This window comes from Zonotrichia albicollis, chromosome 5 (genome assembly GCF_047830755.1).
Source record: "Zonotrichia albicollis isolate bZonAlb1 chromosome 5, bZonAlb1.hap1, whole genome shotgun sequence".
NCBI classification, from domain to species: Eukaryota; Metazoa; Chordata; class Aves; order Passeriformes; family Passerellidae; genus Zonotrichia; species Zonotrichia albicollis.
In genome coordinates this window covers 40,406,671-40,429,158 of record NC_133823.1, presented here as the reverse complement: position 1 = coordinate 40,429,158, position 22,488 = coordinate 40,406,671, and the positions used below count along the sequence as shown (strand labels likewise).

Genomic DNA, 22,488 nt, shown 5'->3' with positions numbered 1-22,488 from the left:
ATTTGCTGTTTAAATACAGCCAGGGAGCATGTGGGGCCACCAGCTCAGTGCACAGCACACGGGAGCCCGGTCTCAGCTGGCCTGGGTGTGCAGCACAGCCCACCCCATCCCCAGTGCCAGCAGCAGCCTCAGGCACACCTGGGATCTTTAGCAAGAAAAGTCCCTGTGTAACGTCCTTCTAATGTTAAATATTGTTTCAAGGAAGTTTGCACACAGGATCAAAATATTTCAAGGTTCTTCACACAGACCCATCTATAAATGGAGAAAAATAAAAATCCACACTACACTTTTTTTGAAAGGAAATTCCATCATGTTGAAATGCATTTCACTTCCACGATACAGTCAAATCTCAACATTTTTTGCATATTCTGAAAAAACACCTTATTCTAAAAATTTAATCATTTTATAATGCTGATATAATTAGCCAAAAATCAACATTTTACTAAGGTAAATATATGTTAAAATAAGATAAATTGGCTTGAAATAAAGTTAGTAAAATCACAAAGCTGAAATCAATTTTTCAGCTACTAAAATAAAATAGTTTTATTTATTAAGAAATAAATTTATATTAATTTACCTACTCAAATAAAATATTCATTTTCTAATGGAAAACTGAATACTAAATTTTTTTTCAAATTTTCTTAGCTTTGGAAGTTATTTAAAATTGTATATTGCAAATAATCTGCAGTCAGGCATGTGAAGATCCTCTGCTTTTCACTTCTGCCTAGCACCAGTAAATTGAATGAAACTGGCCTTATATTTCAGCAACACATCTGGCCAACTATATCTTGATGTCCTCTTTCATGCTGTATACTTCTAAGCAGCAATACAGCTCACATTAAACTAAAATCAGTTTTCATCAGCCTCATTTGTCTTTTCAAAGGTTTTATGCATCTTATAAAGTCTTACTACAGATCATGAGCAGCAGTCTCATTCTGTAAAGAGTAATGTGATGCTTTACTTGAGATTCACATAGGTACAGTGATATTGCTATCTTATTTCTGTATTCTTTTAATTATTTACATCTTTTTTATTGATATTGATCATACATCACTAATTGATAATTATTGATATATTATTGAGGTAGTAATTGATAAAAATTTAAAGCCATATTAAATGTGTTTTAACATCCTTGACAGCCATTTTGGTTCTAGGTCTCTTTGCATGCTCAAGTCAGGTAAAAGGTCACCAGAAAAACAGATTAAGAGACACATACAAATGGAAAAAGATAAAAAACTACCTAGCATCTACCTAGCATCTCACATAGGGAAAGCCCTAGTACACTGAAAGTCATAAGATTTTTCTTTTTAAAAGTCCTTAACTTCTCTGATTTCTAATCTTATCAGTCAAGTTGGTACATGAGAGATTTCAACATAGCAAATATAAAACCCAGTAAAAAAGCAGATGTTTTAACCATACAGCTTATTTGAAAATAGATGTTAAGAATTTGTGCCCTCCAAGCATCCTGAAGTGTTAAATACATTTCAAGTTACCTTGTTACATGCAAGTTTGGGCCATGGACCAGTCTCATGAACTTTTGGCTCAAAAATTATACACAGTACTGCCCGTGCAGCCAGACTGGTTGTTTACTATTTTAACATTGATAGTCTTGAGTTGAACAAATAAAGGGACCTGTTTATTCACCCAGCCTATCTCCTAGCCAAACAAGACTTCCTAGTGAACAAAAAATCTGTTTTCCCCACCACTGTTTTCCTTAGACCAAGAAAACTCTCATGAATAGATGTTTTACATGCATCCCACTTTAACCCTGGTTTCCATAAAATGCTCTAATGTGAAAATAGAGCATGGCTTCCCTATCATGGAAAATGAAGCCCTTCTTAGATTTCAAATTTACGTTTGCATGCACTCAGTGGGAGACAGATGAAAAGTAAAAGAGCATGGGCAGAGCATCAAGTCAAGAAAAAGTTAAATGAAGCTGATCTGGGAGCTGATGGAAGTTGTTGTTGATGTACATTAAGTAAATATGGACACATGGTGGAGTGAGCACTATTTCCTATTTCCTTAAAAATCAAGGATGGCTTATTTATCCCTGCTTTTTTCTCAGATGACCTCTAAACAGTTATGTACTGCAAATATGAAATGGCAGAACAACTTTGCTGGTTTAAATACTGCTAACTATTTATGAAGCAAATGGTAGTAATTTCCATGGGATATCGAAAGTGATGAATTGTTACACTCCTTGACTGTAAATTTCATTACTAGACCTGACGGGAGATGTTCTATCCAGAGCATGAATAAGTTTCTGTTAAAATTCACAGCCTAAAATGCTCAGCTACCTTATATGAAAACCCCACCATAGTTTTTCTGAGCTTTAAAAAAAAAAAATCAGTTGGTATTTTCCACTAGCCTGGAAGTCAGCAATAAGGGATTTTTTTTCATTTCACCATCAAAATGTAAATTTCAAAAAAGGACAGAGTAGCAGTAAGGTGTACAGAATTAAAATGAATTTTGTCATTAAATGATATCTGGATTTCAGCTAGGAAACAAGGTGTTTTCACAATCACGAAATCACCAACCAGCATTTGCCATGGTGCTCCATTGCACAAGCCCCATTAGCCAGCAGGCAGCTGCATGCAGCTGCAATAGATAAAGATTGCTTTCCATACTCTTTTTCACTGCTGCTGATTACAGAGCAGTTATTCTGATTTCTTTGACAGAAGGATCAATTCTTTTCCTCTAGTTTCCAATGAAGTTCCCAATGAATATTACCTTCAAGCATCTTCTGCAGACTGTTTCTCATAACATGGATGTTCTCAATGCCTATGAATTGAAACTTGATGTTGGAGTAGTTGTCTTCATTTTCATATCCCTTCCCTGCTGCCCTGTTTGCCATTGCATTGAGCTGAAAAACATAGGGAAAATTGGATGAAAACCAGTAGCAGAATCTTTTCAAAACAAACCTTGTGGTCTACAGCAATAAATCAGTGCAGTTTTAGTCAGTCACAAATAGGAATCATTTGCCAAAGTGTCAACACAAGGGGCTCTGAATCAGGGATCTGTTCACAGCCTCTTGCAGGGTGCTGGGCTGCTGAGTCTCTGATGTCCCTACTTCATTCCCACCTCTTGAGTGAAACTTCATGAGTGAGGTTAAACACAAACCCTCATGGTTTAGGCAGTATTCCTTTGTAGGAGCATAGAGGTTTTGATTTTCAAGGGCAGTTTTGATTTTATGTTGGATCAGCATTATGTTTACCAGCAGAACAGCCCAGGAGGTGGCAGTGTCTCATCTGCCGTGCCCCTGGCTCAAAGCCTGTGCACACTCATGTCACCCAAGTTACTGAATTTAAATGCTCAAACCATCCAAAAGCTGATACAGCTTACTTCTTTGAAGCTTGCAATAATGAACAGGGAGCTGGAGTCATTTTTCCTAATTGTATAGTTACTTGGCTCTTGTTAAGTAAGACTACAAAATATTTGAATTGACAAAATTACCAGAAAAATTTCCATCTGCAATGCACAGCTATCAAAGCAGTTGCTGTGCTTCAGCAAAAATACTTTCAGCTGGAAGTTTTGTCTTCAAATCTGTTCCTTGCTTCCTAGCATGGGAAAGTGACTAAATACTTCTTTAGTTCAGTTTTCTCAAGCATAAAATTAAGGATGTGGTTAATGTTTATTGTCCTCTTTTTGGAACCCTTGAGTGGGAAGGAAAACTATCTGCCAAGCTCCTTATGCCAAATTTTGATCTTTGGGCTGAAAACTAAAACTGATAAAAATTAATTAAGTAATTTTACTTTTTTAAATAAGTCTTTTTAACTAAATTATTCTTTTATTAAGTACCTATCTACTTTTTTTCTGGATTTTCTTTAGCAAAATCTCACAGTGCAAGGGATAGAAATTGTCTTTTTGCATAAAGTCGATGCTTTGAAATTCATGCTGTAGTTCTGGGGGCCTTCACAGTTCCCAAGAAATGTGAAGGCTCTGAGAGTGACAAAGCCAGTGGCAGAACCCCATGCCTCCAAGCACAACTCACAGCTTCTGCTCAGGAAAGATTTAAGAAATAAATAATAAAGGATTTAGACTTCATTGGGCATCAATTGGACAAAAAGTGACTCATCTTCATTTCAGTGAGAGCCAATGCTCATCAAAGAGTAAAAAAAGTCTCTCTTAGGCATTGCCTAGGGGACAAGAGGCTCTGCAGATAACTCTGTCTCCAGTTTATTTCCCAATAGTGCAGGCAGTACTATTGATTCACAGCTTCTGTGGTCACATCTGAAAGTCACAATAATATATTTCAGTGCTTAGCTAATGGCATCATGGGATATACAAGAATGTCTCCTTTTCTGACCTCTTCCACCCCAAAAACACATACTCCCCATATTCCATTTTAATTTGGAGCCAATACACACAATTGAGGATTGATTGTCTGACGCTGTCTTTCCTCAAACCAAGATGAAGACACCCAGCTTTTTTACATTATATGTCAAAATAGGTTTCCAAGGACCAAACCTGATATCTTAACTTTCAAAGAAAACAGCTAAAAAGTTAAATTTGTGGACCACCATTAAGAATTGAAGCATTGCATGAATTTCATGAGACAACAGAAGGAACCATGCTCTGGATAGGAACCTGGGCAAAAATCCAACATTTATGATTTATACAAATCTTGGGCAAAATTTATTTTAACTTGTAGTATGCAATTCAGGAAAGAGAACAAACAAAGAAACTCCATTCTTGTCTGTCACCAGCAGTCTGCTGATGTTTTGACTATCAGTGGACAATAATAAAAACATGCAGCCTGTGAACAGCATGTCAGTTAAGGACAGAGTCCCCTGTGTGAGTTGCTACAAAGATATAAATTATCTGCTGAATCCTAATCTTTCTCTTTTGAAGTTGACATCAGTGTTCTTGTATAAACAAAACTAGGCAGTCTCTCTGTAGCAGCCTATAGCTTCAGGAAGAAAGATCTGTACAGATGAATCTCAGCCACCACAAACCCCTGAAACCTAAATGAAAAACATCTATGCTCCAACTAACCCAGTCCTCAGCACATAAATACCATTAACTGTTCCTGCAGCAGAGCAATCTTATCAGAAATATCCTTTCTTAAAGGGCAATCTGAAATGGCACTCTATGAAAGTAAATAAATATAAGGTTAAATTTGCAAGGCTTTCTAACACTCATTTATTTTAAATACTGTCAGTTGCCAAACTTTGCAGCTGCCACAATATTTACTAACAAGTTTTCCACATCATCTACCAAAATTCCATCTGTTGCTCTTAAAGTAGTGGTTGTGAAGCTATCTCAATTGTGCATGTCCTTGATTAATCTCAGTGAATATGAGGATACAGCCTGTAAAGGCAGAAGACCCCACTTGCAAGATTTCCTGGCATTTTCTTTAATCTGGAAGATAAACAAGTCAAGTCTTGTTATAATGTGTTTTAGTCATAAACACTAAGTCTACATTAGCTTCTTCTGTGATTACATAGAGAAATGACAGTGGCTTAAGTAAATTTGTATTTGGTCATCCTGATATATTTAAATAAAGTGGAAACAAAGCTTTCTTCTGCAGACAAATCTTTTGTTTTGAAAATTATCAAGTGCAATGAGGGAAGAGCAGTTGGGAATACTGAATTGAAGGATCCATCAACATTCATGATCTTCATAAGGAGCTGGTTCTTATGAGCAATGAGGCAAACAGCTCTTTAACTGCCTACAGGAATGGAGAGCCTTCCTCCAGACTGGATATCTTATCTTTACATTTCTTAAAGGCTGCCTGAGGAATGCCAGGAAGCACTTCCACTGATCCATTGCTATATGCTCTACATTTGTAAATGAATTATGCTCTACATTTGTAAATGAATTATCAGGTGCAAAATTGTAACAAGGCTGTATTTGGCATCTGGGCTCACAGAAGCTTTGTAGATCTGTCCATTTTTGCTGCACAGAGAGTAGTAGGAATCTGGTATACATATTTCTTTAGATCAAAACCTTTTTTTTAACAAAACAGTTAAGTGAAAACAAACAGTTTTTTTTGTTTTGCTGAGGAAGCCAGCATTGCTGGAAATGGGCTGGCATTCATGGCTAAGTGAGCCTAATTCAGTCTCTCCATACCCTCCACAAAGTATGGGCTTTTTATCACTGCACACAGAAGGTGTCTCAAAGAAATTTACCAGAAAAAAAAAAAATTAAAGGATGGGTCCTTCCTGTTTCTACCTGGTAAAACATTATTAATAACCAAGTCAGTAAGTCATTAGCAATAAATCGACTGCCTTAATTAGGCAGTCGATTAATTAGGGAAGAGTAGCAATACCATCAGACAGGAAACAAGCTATAACTGTTATTACACATAGAAAACTGTGAAACAAGCATTATTTAGGCAGCTAGGTCTGTACTCCATGCCTAATGCCCTTTCTGAACACAATGGTACCAGTCATTTCCTAGTGCTCATCACAATTCACTCACTACAGGACCACAAGTAGGCTGGCAGCATCCTTGTCTTCCCAACAAAACAGAGGGAACTGAAGGTAAAGGTAGTGACCAGATTACACAGCCCTTGGTGTGCTTTGGGTCAATGGGACACGCCAAGGCCCTCATGTTCTGGCTACAGCCTCCCATTAGAGCTGTGAGCACTCACAGCACCTTCCCACCAACGCTCATGCCTTCAGTCACCGGCCATGCCGCTCCTTGTATCTGCTCCAGCTCTGCCAGGCTTGCCCTTCCTCACTCCACTTCTCATGTTCCTCAGTTTCACTCATCTTGCCCTTTCAGACTCTGTCTTCTGATCTCAGGACAATGAAACAGCTTCCTTGTTCCTTTTCCTCAAACATTTATTCTCCATTTTTTTCTTTTTCCCATGTTATAGTTAATCCTATACCTACAAGGGATTCTGTGGAGGTTTGCCTCTTTAGTTTCTTTTCTTCAGAGGCTTTGGTAACTTCAAGAAGAAAGTTGCTGATAGTATAAGAAAGAAAATATCTCCACTCTCACCTCCAGATACTGAAGCCTATCTAGTCTTTATCGCCTTGAGCTGTTTGCTAGCATGACAATTTTGACACAAAGTTTTCTTAGCTTCCAATGTCTTCTAGATCATTACTGAGTTTCTATATTTCTCCATACTATAATTTTTTTCTAGAACTTTTTTCTTGGCCAGAGGTTTTTATTCAATTATAGATATGGCATCTGATGTCACTATTTATCCTATTTCAGATTGTCTCTCAAAACCACCAAAGTGCTGGAGATATTTAAAGGTCTTTTCCATTCATGTGATCTCAGTGATCTTGTCTTTCTTTAGCCTTAAGCAGGGGTCATTGGAATTTTCTCACTTCCAGGAGAAATCATTCATGGAGAATTATAGTATAAGCAGCCAGAGGTTTGCAAAATTACAAACAATTTCTCATCAGAAATATACTTGATAGCTCCTTTGTGTGTGTAAACAGTTACAACTACATATTATTTACTTTTCTGTATCTTGACATTTTGCTAAGAACAAGAAAAGGCAAAGGTTCAGTGTAAAAGAGAAAATTCTCCCAGAGATAATACTGTGGTCAAGGTTCCTAGCTAAGATTCCCCTGATAAATCCTCATGTACCTGTGGAGTAAGATCAGAAGTGCCTTGGTCAGTCACTCAGGTTGTGTCTTCCCTAATGGATCCAGCCCAGACTCAGTCTTGCTATGAGCAAGAAATGTACTTACTTTGGGCCGAGTGTCAACAACATAGATGAAATCACTGCCTGGATTGGCTTTTCTGATGGCCTGGAGCATCTGTTCATCCTCAAGGCATCGAGCACTAAAGCCAGATAAAGGCTGGCTGCTTCTACATATGGAGGCCTGCAGAAAAGAAGACAAACAACCAAAAAACCTTTCAGAATTATAAAGTAGAAATTATTTGGCATCCAGAAGCATTTACAAAACCAGATCATTAGATGTTTGCATAGATGGATAATTACATGAGAAAGGCAGAGTGGTAAAATTAATAAATGCATTCTTTTTAATTACATGTTAATAAATACATTATTTTTTAAAAGGCAAGGAAGCATTAAAACAGTACAACCCCATTTGCCCAAGTCTAGTCTTGAATCAAATTTTAGAGCTATTTTAAGCATTGTATTTCCCTAATGTGGAATAACTCCTGAAAGGTGATGTCTTGAGGATGAGTACAGTGTTAGCTGGATGGCTAAGCTGGGCTAAAATGTCTACACTAAATGTCTATTAATGAGCTAATCACACTAATCAGCCTACACTAATTTTTTTTTAATTAAATAAACACCGATTTTGTCTTGCAAAACCTTACTAGAAGAATTATGAGGCCAAGGCCAAAATAAGCAAACACCTTGAGGTTACAAACTCACACTTACATTGTTGCCCTTGCAGTAGTAGGAAAGAGCTGGGAAACGCCTTCGGCTGCGAAATTTGGAACTCCCCACTATGATGTGTGCAGTTGCAGACTTTGGTACATAGACTTCTGTAGGATAGGAGTCACAGACCTGTGAAAGGAAACTCTGTTTGTTTGGTCTGCAAACTACAAGTAGCATTAGCCATTTCCACAGCAAAAACAAAACACCAAGGAACTCAAACCTCAGGGAATAATCTGTTATTATTGTATACATATTACTGCTGTTCCTCAAAACATTATTTTGAAGCTGGAAAGTGTTAAGCCTAACTTACAGATGGAAAAACTGAAGCAAAAGGGTTGAAGGGATGTATTTCCAAGTGTTAATTCATGTCTCATTGAGAACAGAGAGGTTTAACACACATTCATCCCAGAAAGGATTTATTGTTACATTTACCAAGGTTGCATTTACATCTGCAGTATCATCTGTAGTGAAATTTGGGAGTAAGGATGGGAGTGGGTGAAGTTCTCAAATACTCTGCTAGGAGGGGACCATAATGGGACAGCTATAATAATATAGCCAAATATTGATAGAGCCCAATTTTTCAGAAAATTTGATAATTAAAAAAAGGACAAAAATAGGGACGTTGACAAGAAATTAAGCCACATGAAATGAGGCTACCAAAAGCCCTGACAATGCCCCTGATAAGCCTGCAAAAAAGCCCCAAATTACCTCTGAAGACAAGTGAGACCACAGATGGAATCCTGTTTTTACCCCCTTTTCCTGATACTGTCTGTAGCATTCTGAATGGGGTCAGAAGGATATTCAGTATCTCTCTTTGACTTTCTGAGATGACTAAAGCACTAATGATGGCCAGAAAAAAATATTTTCTGAGTCAAGAGATATGTAATGAAAGAGAAAGGAAAGGAAGGACTTGTGGTTATAGTTGTTGCTATGTTGAGCTGGATTTTATTCATCATGACATTTTTTCTACACTTTATCTTAAAAGAGATCATACATTTTTTTCCACTCGTTTTAACAAAAAGAAAACAAACCCTGATAGCACATTCAGTCTTCTCTGAGAATGTCACAGTCCCTCCTTAACATGGATATGTTCCAGCAACAGAACCAATGGAGTGCATGGACAAACTTCCTTCAAAAATGTCTTGGTTATTATTTTTCACAATTAATTAACATTAAAAGGTCTTCAATTGTACAAGACCAAATGAGCAAGGACGGCAGACAGCTAGGAAGATTTATGACCACAAGATCACTGTGAAAATCACTGACAGTCAATCACAGATGCTTCAAAAGGAGTGTGGGAACAGCCAGTGAGGAAAAAATATTGCCAAGCTCACTATCTGGAACACTTTTTAAATTTTTTTTCTTAAAATGACTGTGTAGTAATTTTACATAGCCCTACATATCAAGGAAACTCTTATTCACACACATAACCTTAGGTATGACTTAAACTTCTTCCCAGGCAGCTGAAGTCTAACATTTAAAACACAGTGGACTTACTTTCTGCTCTTTATTTCCACATCTGTTAAATGAAGAGCCATCCTTTCTCTCACTTTCTGTGTGCCATTTTATGTGTAGCAGTAGAGTAACTGCACTTTACTACATGTGTATACAGCACTCAGCACAGAGTTACTGCCACTAAGCACTATGGTGGTCCTCAGCCAGGCTGCTGATTTGTTGTACAGACTGCCTCTGTGACAGAAAAATCCCAACAACTTACTCCATAGTCTCTGTTCACATCACTAATCTGCCAATAGCTGTTTGGAACACCCATCCTGTTATATTCTTCATTGAGGTCCACAAGCTTCCACCCTTGCTCTCGTTCTTCTTTATCTAATTTTGGATTGAAGGAGAAGCAATACAGCTCTTCATATTTCACTGGGAAAAGAAATAAGCAAAGAAACAGAAAGGGTAAATTACTTGAGATTTCTCGTCCTGAAATCACACTTGATGCAGTTTCCTTTCAAAGAGCACACTTTGCTTTACAAAAGCACATATCCTGCTTTATATCTACTGTCAAGTAAACTTTGAAAGTACATGCTCTTTTGTTATTTGTATATGTTCCAATGTACGTGCCTTAAGAGAAGTGCTACTTAAAGTAGACTGTTCTGCTAGTCTTCAGTAGATTTGTAAAAACTATCCCCAGCACAAAGTCAAAATGTCAGCAATATGCTTTCATCCAAAGAAAACTCAAGCCAGTGCCAGAGTAAGCACTGGTTATTCAAAAGAATTTGCCATCTAGAGGTAGTTTAGAAGTTCCTTTATTAATGTAACATCTATGCTGTGGCAAAGAAAAAAGGTATGAACAATGGACTTTGCAGCACATTCTTCCAAAAATGAAAAAAACCTCCCTCAGTAGTCATTGTCCCTAATTAGGAAGGTTTCCAACAGATCCAATGAAATTATAGTTTTGTGGACTGCAAAATTCAGTCCTTGAATCATTAGCAAATGCATTTGAGATGCACATGATGTAATAGCATAAAAGAAGCATGTGCTGCATCAAATATTTTATCATCACCAGGAAGTTGTTTAAGCAGCTATGCCACCTGTCCCCCTTGACCAGGTACCATTTATGAAAGTTTAGTGGTGCTGGAGTTTTTAAACTTTTTTTTAGGAGTATATATCCATTTAATTAATCCTAATCCTGGTGACTAGTGGCAGCCAGACACCACTGCCATTGAATCCCAACTGTTACAGGGATGTTCATGGTAACTCTGTCAGGAACATACTGAAAGTCTACAAAGTCTTGAGTAGGAAGAAAAAAGAGAATGATTTCCACATTTTCCAGCAGTTTAAACTGCTTCTATATTCTCTAATTTCAAACTTCTGGCATGACACACACAAGGAAAACAGTCTGGTTTATTTCTCACATGTTAACCTAAAGTTTTAGCACAATCCATAAATCCAAGCTGAGCTTTTGGCAGCAATTTGAGCTTCTGTTCTCACTGCTTTGTTGTCAGAAGCATCTGGATTTTCTTTCCAATGGACCTGCTGTTCACAGGCCCAAGGAAAGCCTTTAAAAATCTACCTATGTATCCAGGCTACCTATGACTGAAGTCTGCCTCAACATTATAAGTGTTATCACATGATGGTATCTGCACATAGCAACAAAAATGTTCAAGTATTAGTAGTCAGTGCTTTACCACATCTTTGCCAGTACTTACAGGACCTTTCCCAATCTTTCACAAATTTTGCCATAAACATCTGCAATCCTGCTGTTAAACATGTAGTATCTTATGGGCAGCTTGTTTTACAAAATTGCTTAATTAAGCAAAAAGGCCAAATTCAGCTGACAGCTTGGCCTTATTAAAATTCTAGCAAAAATAAAATTAAGCATAATCTTCATCTTTACTGTAACTAAGACATCAGATATCATGGACCATGTTAAGCTGGTATACAACGTGGGCTTCTCTCAGGAATGAATGAAAAGAACAGGCAGAGAATGGAAAATAGAGCCTGAATAGGTCAAATTATCTGCTCATGGAGTAAAAAATACCTTCTAATGCTGCGTAACCCTATTATCCAAAAAAAGAATACAGCTTCATGCCCTGACAAAATGACAGGGAAGAGCACAGTCAGGTACAAATGACTCAGCTTGAATCAGAGCCTTCTAATTTTGAGTAGGTAGGCAAGATCTTATGCTGCCTCAAATCACGATCAGATAGTTTGCTGGAGAAGGAAAACTGCTGTGCAGCTAAACCATGCAAAGAGCTAATTCTACAGAGCTGTTACTGCATCTTCTCTACTCAGACCTCCTCGTCCACTGCAGTCAGTCACTGAACTTGTATTTAGGCTCCTCAGCTACTCTTCCTTTCATCATTCTGGTGCACAGCAGCACGCACACCTCCTCCTGCCTCCAAGAAAAAGGATTACAGAATCACATGCCTTCCAGCATACATGAACATGTACTTGCAGCTGAGGTGCATGGAATGAATCCAGATTTTCATCAGCAGAACCACTGATGGAATTTTTCTAATTGTTTTCAATTTCTCTGATTACTTTCACCCTGCATCACCTAGCTTATCAAGTTACTTCTGCTACAGTTAGGAGATACTACTGCTACTATTAGTACTTCATAAAACTCAGTAGCTGTGCTGGTGGACTGTGCAATTTTTGAGCCCTCTATACAGTGGTACTCTCCTAACAAGAAAAAAATTTAAAAATTACATCCAGTTGTCAGCTTTGTAAATACTGTAACACATAATTTCTTTGCATACTGTTAAAATAATAATAAGAAACCAAAGCTGGTGTTATATTTATAAAGTCATAGCTTAAAATAAAAAATCCAGAAATTTTGTCAGTTGGGTCTTAGGAGAGCACAGTACAGAGAAGAGCTATAATGTAGGCAATCAAATATTGGACTTTGATGCAACATTTGTTTTTTCATTGAAAAGGGGAAAGGTTTCAAAAGGACATTGAACTGAATTCAGAAACACACAGGGAATATCCAAAATGTAGATAATAATAGGCCAAAACACAGGCAGCCCAGCAAAATAAAACAACTACTTGCTGCTAAACCTTTCACTGATTTTAAGGAATTTCTGCACAGCACAAAGCTTCGAAATGGAAATCTTGACAGGACCACTAAATGTATTGTAAAGTTTTTGTTACAACAGGGACATAAAAGTTACCTGAATTTAGAATATACTCCTACATTTACACAAGTCATCCAGCAAATGAGTTGTACACAATATGTCTTTATAATATATTTCATGGCCCATGATGCCCTAGAGTATTATTTTAAATAGAATTTCATCTCATATTTTATGGAGTAAACTACTTGTTATAATGAGCTTTCTTCATTGATATACAAATGATTATATCAATATTTCTCTCACAACGCATCTCTATTGAACTTTTTTCTTAACCTGCAAAGGACAAAGATGCACAGATACATTTCTTCCATTAAATTCCCCCTCTTCAGGATGAAGGCTGATTTTTGTACTGTTTTCTTCCCATACCTGGCCGAGCCAGCCGGATCAGGGATATGTAAACGTCGTGGCAGTCCCGTTCCTGAGGGATCACCAGATGGATCACCTGGAAGTTCTTGCAGCGGATCAGTAAGGGGCAACCAGTGGCAGTGGTGGCTTGCTTCTCAATAGAGGAAATCTGGCTGTGGAGAACCTGAGGGGCATTGAAAAGAGTTATGCTAGTCAAATCTTTAAGAAAAGCAATTATTTATAATGATGTGCCAAAGGAGGCACAGTAGCTTCCACTACTCCCAGAAAACCCTCATGCTCCTCCTCTTGTAGTTTGGTTCTATCTCCAGCTTCAGGCTCAAGCAGCTTGATACATCACCTGCAGACAAAGAGGCATTTCTGGAGTGTTTCAGCTGCTCAAACATCAGCCTGCTCACATTACCAAAGCTTTTTGTTTGTTCGCTTTAGTGTAAGCTAGTGGTTGTCAAAGCTCTTTTCATCTGTTTGCACAGGGAAATGATAAACCAGCATCAGTTACATAAGGCTAAAATACTGTGCGTCCTCATGGGTAGAACTGTAATGCTGATATAATTTTAAATACTGCATCAAATGAGATGAAGCATTACAATAAAAATCTGGTCAGAAATAGCGGGATCAAAGGAAGATGGAGTTAATTAGCGCAAAAATGGACAGGGACTGCATAATTAAGCTACATAAAAGACTCTTCAATATATGACACCAAGCAACAGCTGTACCCATATGTGTACATGTGTGCTGGTTTTGGCTGGGGCAGAGTTACTTTCCTTCACTACTTTCCCCTCTGCCATGGGGCTGTGTTCTGGATTTGCACTGAGCACAGGGTTGATCATACAGAGATGGCTTTGTTATCGCTTACACAGAGCCAAGGCCGACTGCAATGCTGGCCAGGAAACTGAGAGTGATGGGGGCTGGGAGGAGGCACAGCCAGGACAGGTGACCCCAGCTGACCCAAGGGATATTCCAGACCCTGTGACAGCATGCTCAGTGTGTGAAGTGGAAGGAAGCAGGAAGCAGGGCACATCTGGAGTGATGGCATTCACCTTTCCAAGTCACTGTTACATGTGATGGGCTCTGCTCTCCTGGAGAAGGCTCAGCACCTGCCTGCCCACGGGAAGCAGTGAATTTCCTCCTTGTTTTGCTTTCCCTGTCTGTGTGGCTTTTGCTTTCCTAATTAAACTCTCTTGATCCTAACCCATTTTCTACCTTTTACTCTTTAGCTTCTCTCCCTGATTCTGCTGGTTGGGAGCAGAGTGGCTGCATGAGGTTTGGTCAATGGTTGGGGTTAAAAAAGAAGAAAAGGCAATATATTTTGTCAATCAGTCAATCAATCAATCAATCAATCAATCAAAACAGCTATTTCAAATTACTACTTCACTAAAATAGATAAAGTACTAAACAAAAAAAAAAAAAAAAAATCACTGATTCAACACTACCAGTAAAGGAGAAGGCCAAGAATTGACAGAACCAAGGAAATAGTTCATATTCAAGGCATTTCTCCTCAGTTCTTCCTGGATGATAGGAGCAACAGTGCAGTTTACAGCAGCTGTTCCTCAGTCAATCACATCTGGTATTCATACAGTGAAGGCCCTTCTCTTCCTCTTACTATACTGTAATATCTAGAATCTGCCGAAAATTTATGAAAACTGCTAGGCTAGAACTTCACATGGCCTCATAAAAGCATCCATATGAAGTAATTAACTATTTTTAAAGTGTTTTGGAAGTAATTTTCAAATTACCATCAGTAAAGTGCCATGCACTTAGAGCTAACTGAAATAATAAAAATTTATACCCAGGTTTCTTTGCGGGTTTCAGAACCATTCTCCACAAATATGACGTGGGTCGCTGTTAAATACAAGGTTCCCACCACAGCTCTTCTTGAGGATAAACGATCAAGTAACCGAACATTTTCCACCTATACAAAAAAGTGACAGAGGAAAAAGAAAGAAATTATTAGGCTATGACAGAAAGCTAAACAGTGAGAGCTCAATGTTCACATTTTGTCTATTACAAAGTTCTTTCCAGCACAACATTAAATATCAGAGAAGTATAACTATATGAGAAAATGTGATTATGTGATTTATTTTCAGATCTTCCTAATTTTCCTTTTCTCCCCTCTCTTGTGGTACCTCTGTATCCAAAAAGCTGTTACCTAACACTTTCAAAGACATATTCTCACTTAAGTTCTTCCTTGTGATCTCATCTTACCTAAACCCTGTGACAGCAAGGCAAGGCCTGTCTTTCAGTGAAATTCTTGCTCTATTCCAGCTAAATTAAAATAATAATAATAGGAGATAATACTGGTAGAGTGCCTTTCTTCATTGGGTCTCAATCAGGCAAATTTTCTCCCATCCAAATCTCTGTTAAGATTTAAAACAACGTTAAAAGAGTTTAAAAGAGTTTAAAAGAAACATTTTGATGTTGCTCCCTACATTCCTGTTAGGGCTGACAGCAGAGGTCACAGTGCAAGTTTTTGCCTTCAGTATCTTTTCAACAGACTCAAGAGCTCCACTTCCACTGCTCCCCCACCTTGGGCACAAAATGGGCATTCTCCCTTTGCTGCACTCCTGACAACAGGAGAGTCTAAAACACATTATTAACTCTCAGATCACCAGCTTGTGACTCATACATCATTAGCATTTTGTATATGGCATGTGCTATAGGCACCTTTTAGGGGTAGGAATTAGATGATCTTTAAGGTCCCTTTGAACACAAATGGTTCTAGGCTTCCATGATTTCTGACTGAGAAACCAGAATAATTTAAAAAATCAACAAGTTAGATATTCATCAGGATAAAATCTGTCCAAAACAGTTACCAGTTTGGTCCCATGGGTTTGACGGATCTCCTACTACAATAACTTCAAAACTATTATTAGTTGATTTTCCTGAAAAACAGAATGCCAGCATCTGAGAATTACATGTTTGCAATGTGTATTCCAAATACATTGCACTATTTTAAAAATAGGAATAAAGAAAAACTTAAAATGAGAATAAGCCCATTTAGTAGCAAAATGCTTAAACCAAACCATTATTAAAGCAGAGTCATCTCCCTCAAGGCCAGTTATAATCTGTTTTAAACAAAAATTAAACTATTTATTTAAACAAAAAAGGCTGCTAGAAAGCATGGATGAAGTCTTTTCCCAGGGCCACCTACTTCAGAGGTCAAGTATTGGCTTGAGAAGGAATGGAAGAAATACAATATTAACCAAGCATGCATCCAGCAGCAAGCAAAAGAGGAGGGATGATACAAAAGAAAAATGTAGGCAGTGCCCTTCTGAAAGGAACCCACAAACCCATTAAAATCAGCATTTTCTGGATGAAGAAAGGTCCCTACACTGCAGTCCAGCCCACAAGGGCTCTGCTGCACAGGCACTGATCTTGCACAAGGCACTCATCACCCACCCCAGCCTACAAAGTGAGCTAGCATGGGCCATGAAACACAACCTAGCAGGCATCCACACAGCAGGACAGGGCTGAGGGATGCATTTCTAGGCCTCCTGGGTCACATCCTTCCCCACTCATCAATCACAGCCCTATGACTTAAAAAGGCTAACCAACAAAGCTCCTCTTTGGTTGTGGTTGTTTGGGTTTTTTTTAATACAGAGCTACAAATAAATTAAAGGTTGGATCTGAATGAACAGGAACAGTTGCAGTGGTAAGTCAGATTTCATCAAAGCAAATGCAGTGGCTGCACTGGGAGATCAGAATTCACCTCTGCCTGCAGTTTGTCTCTCAAGAACAGACAGCAGCAGCAGCTGAGGGCAGCGTGAGAGGCAGGCATGTACTCATGCTCCCTCAGGATCTCAGCCCAGCTCTGGGGCCTTCCTAAGATGAGGTCACACTTTTTAATAGCCATAACTGTGTTTACATTCCATTCATTTTATTAAATAACATTTTGTACATCTGTCAATTATTGGCATCCATAACATCCTGTGAGAGCGAACTTCACATTTCAGTTATACATTGTACAATAAATTCCTTCCTCCAGCTCTTTTTGAACCTGTCACCAGTTATGTGCCACACGTGCTGTTACAGATCCTTCCCTCCATCCTCGTGTTCCAAGAGTGAAGAGCTGTGACCTTTATGGAAGCTATTCCAGACAAGCTCTTCCACACTTTTGATTATTCTGCATGAAGTCTACTTCCTGACAAAAGTCCAAAAGTGCAAACAGAATTCAAAGATTGGACATATAACAGGTTTCTGTCGTTTGTGTAGTGGAATAGTGATGTTTGCTGTTTTGCTTTTTATTTAGTTTTTAAAAGTTCTCAAACATTGCTTGCTTTTTTATCCTCTGCTGAACAAGCTGGGGTTTAGGTTAGTTTGGGGAATTTTTTTTGGTTTTGTTTTTTTTTAGAACTAGCAATTGTAACTCTTAGTCATGCCTGCATATATAAGTTAAGATCTACCCCCTATGTGTATCATCCTTTATTTATTAATGATAAATTTAGTCCATCAGTATAATGAGGCATTGCTCCATCTTAGATTTCACTCTGCTGATCAAACGATACAGAGAATGAGCCTTCTTCTTCTTCTGCACTCTCCCAATCAGGAAAAGAAAGATGTGTCCAGCAGTTTCTTTAAACTTAGAGAGTTTGGGAATAAAAGGAATGGGAACATGTTCATTTCCACAAAAGGGGAGCACACACATTAATAGTGCCTTGGAAGAAGCGATTTTTTTCTATCTAAAAAGTCCCAGCATGCTGAGAAATCGGCATTAATTGCCAAAATTTATATCAGAAAGAGGTAATAATTATTTTTCTGGGTTTTTCCTATAAAACAATGTTCCATTTTTTCACCAAAACAACTGCAGACTTTATTGGAGAATGTAGGAAATTATGTATGTACTGACATGTCAGGAAAAAGCACAGACCATGCGCATGTGCTTCACCTAAAATGAATAACTGGTGGGAGAGACCAGGTCAGAAAACACAAGTCTGTAAAGTTGAGAGCTGGAAGACCACAAGGAAATAGAAAACATTAGCTAAGGCAGTCTAGAGAGGGGCATCTAAGTAAAACTTCATAATTTAAATAATAAATTCAAAGCTCTTTATTTTTTTCTCCTTTCTTATTTTCCTTCCTGATGACTGTGGTTGTCTAGACCTAAAGAAAAGACCACCAGGAGATTCATTTCAATAACTAAAAGTGCTTACATGAAGATAAATAAAGTTGCCCTGAAAGTCTATTTCCAATGCAACACAGATGACAGAAAAAAGGAGGCAAAAATAGAAGTTAAAGGGAACACAGATTAAGAACAGATAGAAGGCACTTTTTACAATAAACATGACAAATGACTTATGAACAAGGTTGCCAGAAGGTCATTCAAGAAAAAATGTCATATTAGGGAAAATCATGGGCCAAAGTTTTATTCAGGCACAACTCCCACCAGTTTAAATGGGACTCCCACCTAAGAAAGAACAGCACGCATATGACCCTGAAAGCATTTGGAAACGTTTGCCTGCCAAAATGTTATTCCTAAAAATATTCAAGTACCCTAATTTGTATTCATTTTTAGTTTAAATAACTTTCTTTATAAGCTTTGACTGCACTGCCTATTTTTGAATGTTTTTTGAATATGCTACCTTCATCCTCACTTCTTTAAGCTGTTTCAGTGTCTCCAAACATGTCAGCATCTCAAAACAGTGCAGAAGTTACTGCACTATTTCAGGCTGTTCACAGCTCCACATGGGAAAGCTTTTTCAGATAAATACAGGATCAGTTCTGACTGTGGGCTCAGACTGAGTAGGGAAAGGAGAAGCAAAACTGTACAGCAGATTGACCAGAACTGGAGCTTCCTGTCACAGCAAAGCTCATGTGCAGCAGGAAGATGCTATCTGACACAAAATGGTCTCTACTGTGGGATTTTCCAATAAAATTAAATTTGAATTATGAAATAAAAATCTCAAAGAGCTTTTCTCTCGTTGAATAGGTTTTGAGTCTGTGTGTTTGCTTCCTATGCTTTAGCTAACCTGAAGAGGAAGGCACTTGAACAGCTAGTTCTGCCATGGTCATTGCTGACCTGCTCATTATCACTGAGCATCTTGAAGAAGCTGAAAAGCCTATTTGTCAGCCAAGAACAAAAGAGATCAGCTCCCATGTCACCAGTGTTCCCTGTTCCTTTAGGAGGAGCCCTGACTAATTCATCTCCTCTAATTCCTTATCCCAAGAAGGAGAAAGGCCAGAAAACCCTCCCAAACAGGAGAAAGCTGCAATTAAAGGTTAGCAGGGAATGTCCTCGCTCAGGCCACATCCTCAGGAGCTTCTCTGTTGTTCAAACACTTGAAATTCATTGCTCTACCGCAACCCATAAAAGCATGTTTCATGTATAAGCTGATAAAGTACCTTGAAATTTGGCTGCACAAATGAGTTTCAGTGATTCTCCAAGGATAAAGAAAGGCCACTTCCACAAAATTCTCTGTTTGTGGAAGCCAAAGGCAAAGCCAAGGCTGGGCCCTGGGGGCACACACTTAGCCCTACAGAGACTTCTTCTTGTCCATCCCCTTGGCCTCCTGGACTGACCAGGGGTTTCTGCTGCCTTCCCTGCTCTCCTCATGAGGTTACCCACAGGAGTAAAAGCAAGAAGAAACTGCATCCTGGGAATTCGTGACAGGACTCTCGCTGGCCTTAGCACTGCCGGCAGACAAAAGCTACGGGAAGAGCTTGTGAAAGCCAAAAGCTTGAGCCTAATGAGAAAAAAGGAGCACAGCTGGTATGGTTGGAGGCCAAGTGGAACATTTGAGCTTTCTTCACCCTGGTTGACCCCAGCTATCCGTGTGTTTAGCATAATTCCTGAGAGTGAAAAAATACTACATGTAAAAGACCAAATGCTATGACTTTTATTTTCCAACATAAAGATAGTAGTGTTGTACTTGTTAAACAAAAAATAAATCTTTTTTGCATGATCTTGGAGTAAGAATAAAAGAAAACTTAATTGCCAATTGATGCTGCCTTTTAATGTGGTTTCCATTCTATTTCATAAGAATCATAAAAACTGTACTTGGTCCATGTTACATTTTTATATTTCCCTCTCTGAAAAGATCTCCCAAGTGCAGTAAAATAATGCACAGTCTATGAAGTTAGATGGCTACATATGTCAAAAGACTCAAACAAAGCCAAAAGTAAATAATTAAATTTAAGCAAAGATACCTTAAGAGATGCATTATACAAAAGTTTCCTCAGGGCAAATCTGGCAGGATGGGGGGAAATATTCAAGAAAAATCTAAACAAGTTTAATTTTCTAAAGAAATAAAGTGAAATGGAGGAAAAGAGCTGAAAAAATATTAATGAAAGATTCATAATAGCAAGACAGACAACAAACTACCTAATAATTTGGCTGAAAAAAGAAACTATTGTCTGCTAAGATCGATAAAGAGTGAGGTCAGCACCACATTAGCAGATACACCTGAGTAGCAGCTGCATAATGGGAGCAACAAACAAGACCCTATTACAACAGTATAGAGCATTACAATATGGTGCCAACACTAACACAAGGCTCATACATAAAATTTTCTCTTTCAGTCTGTATTAGATCTCATTTATCTGGAAAAGGAGAAGAGAGCAACTAAGTGTATCCTATTAAAAATCCTATCTAGGAGTTTTAATTTAGGAAAAACAAGGATTCCTCAAGGCAGTAAATCTTAATACACTAGCCAAATTTGTTCCAATTTGGTTCTGAAAAGGTATATCGGGAAAAAGAATTCTGCATGCAGCCAAAGGATACCAATAAGAAATATATCTTTAAACTCTTGTATTTGATACAGGCTTTTCTGTTCCATGTTTGAAACCATGCCCTGTTCAGCAGCCTATTTTAGAGCAGCAGTACCAAGTCATTTCAGCTGTGCAGGCCACGAGAGATTTGCATTAAAAATGGATTTGTAGGACTCCTTTTCTGGTAGTAGGGACCTGTCTTTCTCAGCAGAATACACCTGCACAGCAGAAAATGTCAGTCTGCATTTTCTATTACAAATAGAACATCCCTTGAGTTTACAGCCACCAATGGCTCAAATACCACCCACTTGGGCCTAGAGATTCCAGCCTTGACCACCCCAAAGCCTAACTTCTCAAATATTCATTCCAACTTCAGTCTCCTACTATGCAAAAAAAAAATATCAAAGAGGACCCTGCAGACATGCTGTCTTAATGATTTCCAGTACTATTTTTCAAGTGCAATAAGGTTTGGAGTTAGCAGTTTAGACATAACTACCAAGACAACAAATTAAAACACATGACTACCCATGATTTTTAGAGCTTGTTTTGTGACTTTATCCAGCTACCTCCTTATTGAGTGTCACATTATTGAAAATATGAAAGTCTGTGTGATCTTCTGGCCATTTTTGACTAAATATTTTGAGAATAATGGCTGTTATAAGACTTTGTTTAAATCAAAACTCACACTAAGAAGGTAGCTTGATGACTCTAATTCAAAACAAATATTTTATAGCACAATTCCAAACAGATATTTTAGGTCCAATCCCACAATATCTGGACAGTTTCTGACGTTCTTATTTTCATTTTATCCACCTCCAGTCTGATGTTACCACAGAACATTTTCTGGGCATAGTACACTACAAAGCTCACTTGTATTAAATTTATCCTTTGGGCTCAAACTTTCATAGCACAAAGATGGAATAAATGGAGCCCAAAGAAAACTAAATTTCATTCTAAATAAGGAAGATTTATTGATAAGAAAAAAATCCATAACTCACAAAATCAGAGTTAAATGTGTCCAGGATTAGTGTATATGTTTTAATGCATCATTTGACTAAAGCAGTGAAGTAGAATGACATATTTGAAGCCATTAAACATTACTGGACCCAGAACAGGCTAAACAATTTTTAACCATGATGTAAAATGAGAAGCAGTTATGAAATCAGAAAACACCAGCTGAATTGTAAGACACACTGCTCTAAGTTGTATACTTAGAGGAAAGTACAAAACCACCTTCACACAACACTCGAAAAGCAGAAAATCATCTTGGCACTTAAAAGACGTTGCATAATGTGTTTGCTGTAAGCTGATGACCCAAAACACCATTAAAAGGCAAAGGCCATGCCAGCCTCACCTCCTCTACCTTTCCTAAGTAGCAAACTAAACACAAGTTTAGCCAAACTCTAGTACTATAGTGAAGTCTCTGTGGCACTCCATTGCCCATTCCAGTGGGGGAAACAAGCAGTTCACATCCCCAGGTGTTTCCCGATACCACCTCAGGGCTGCTGCCACCTTTCT

At 38.1% G+C, this 22,488-nt stretch overlaps 1 protein-coding gene across 1 annotated transcript in view; it reads right to left on the bottom strand.

Moving 5' to 3' along the window:
• Nucleotides 1-22,488, bottom strand: part of MTMR7 (myotubularin related protein 7) — a 44,664-nt gene that overhangs the window by 18,350 nt on the left and 3,826 nt on the right. The window contains exons 2-7 of the mRNA XM_005483880.4: nt 15,059-15,181; nt 13,273-13,435; nt 10,032-10,189; nt 8,315-8,443; nt 7,653-7,787; nt 2,731-2,863 (exon numbers count right to left, since the gene is read on the bottom strand). Coding sequence (XP_005483937.1) covers nt 2,731-2,863; nt 7,653-7,787; nt 8,315-8,443; nt 10,032-10,189; nt 13,273-13,435; nt 15,059-15,181 — 841 coding nt within the window. The remainder of the gene's footprint in view (nt 1-2,730; nt 2,864-7,652; nt 7,788-8,314; nt 8,444-10,031; nt 10,190-13,272; nt 13,436-15,058; nt 15,182-22,488) is intronic.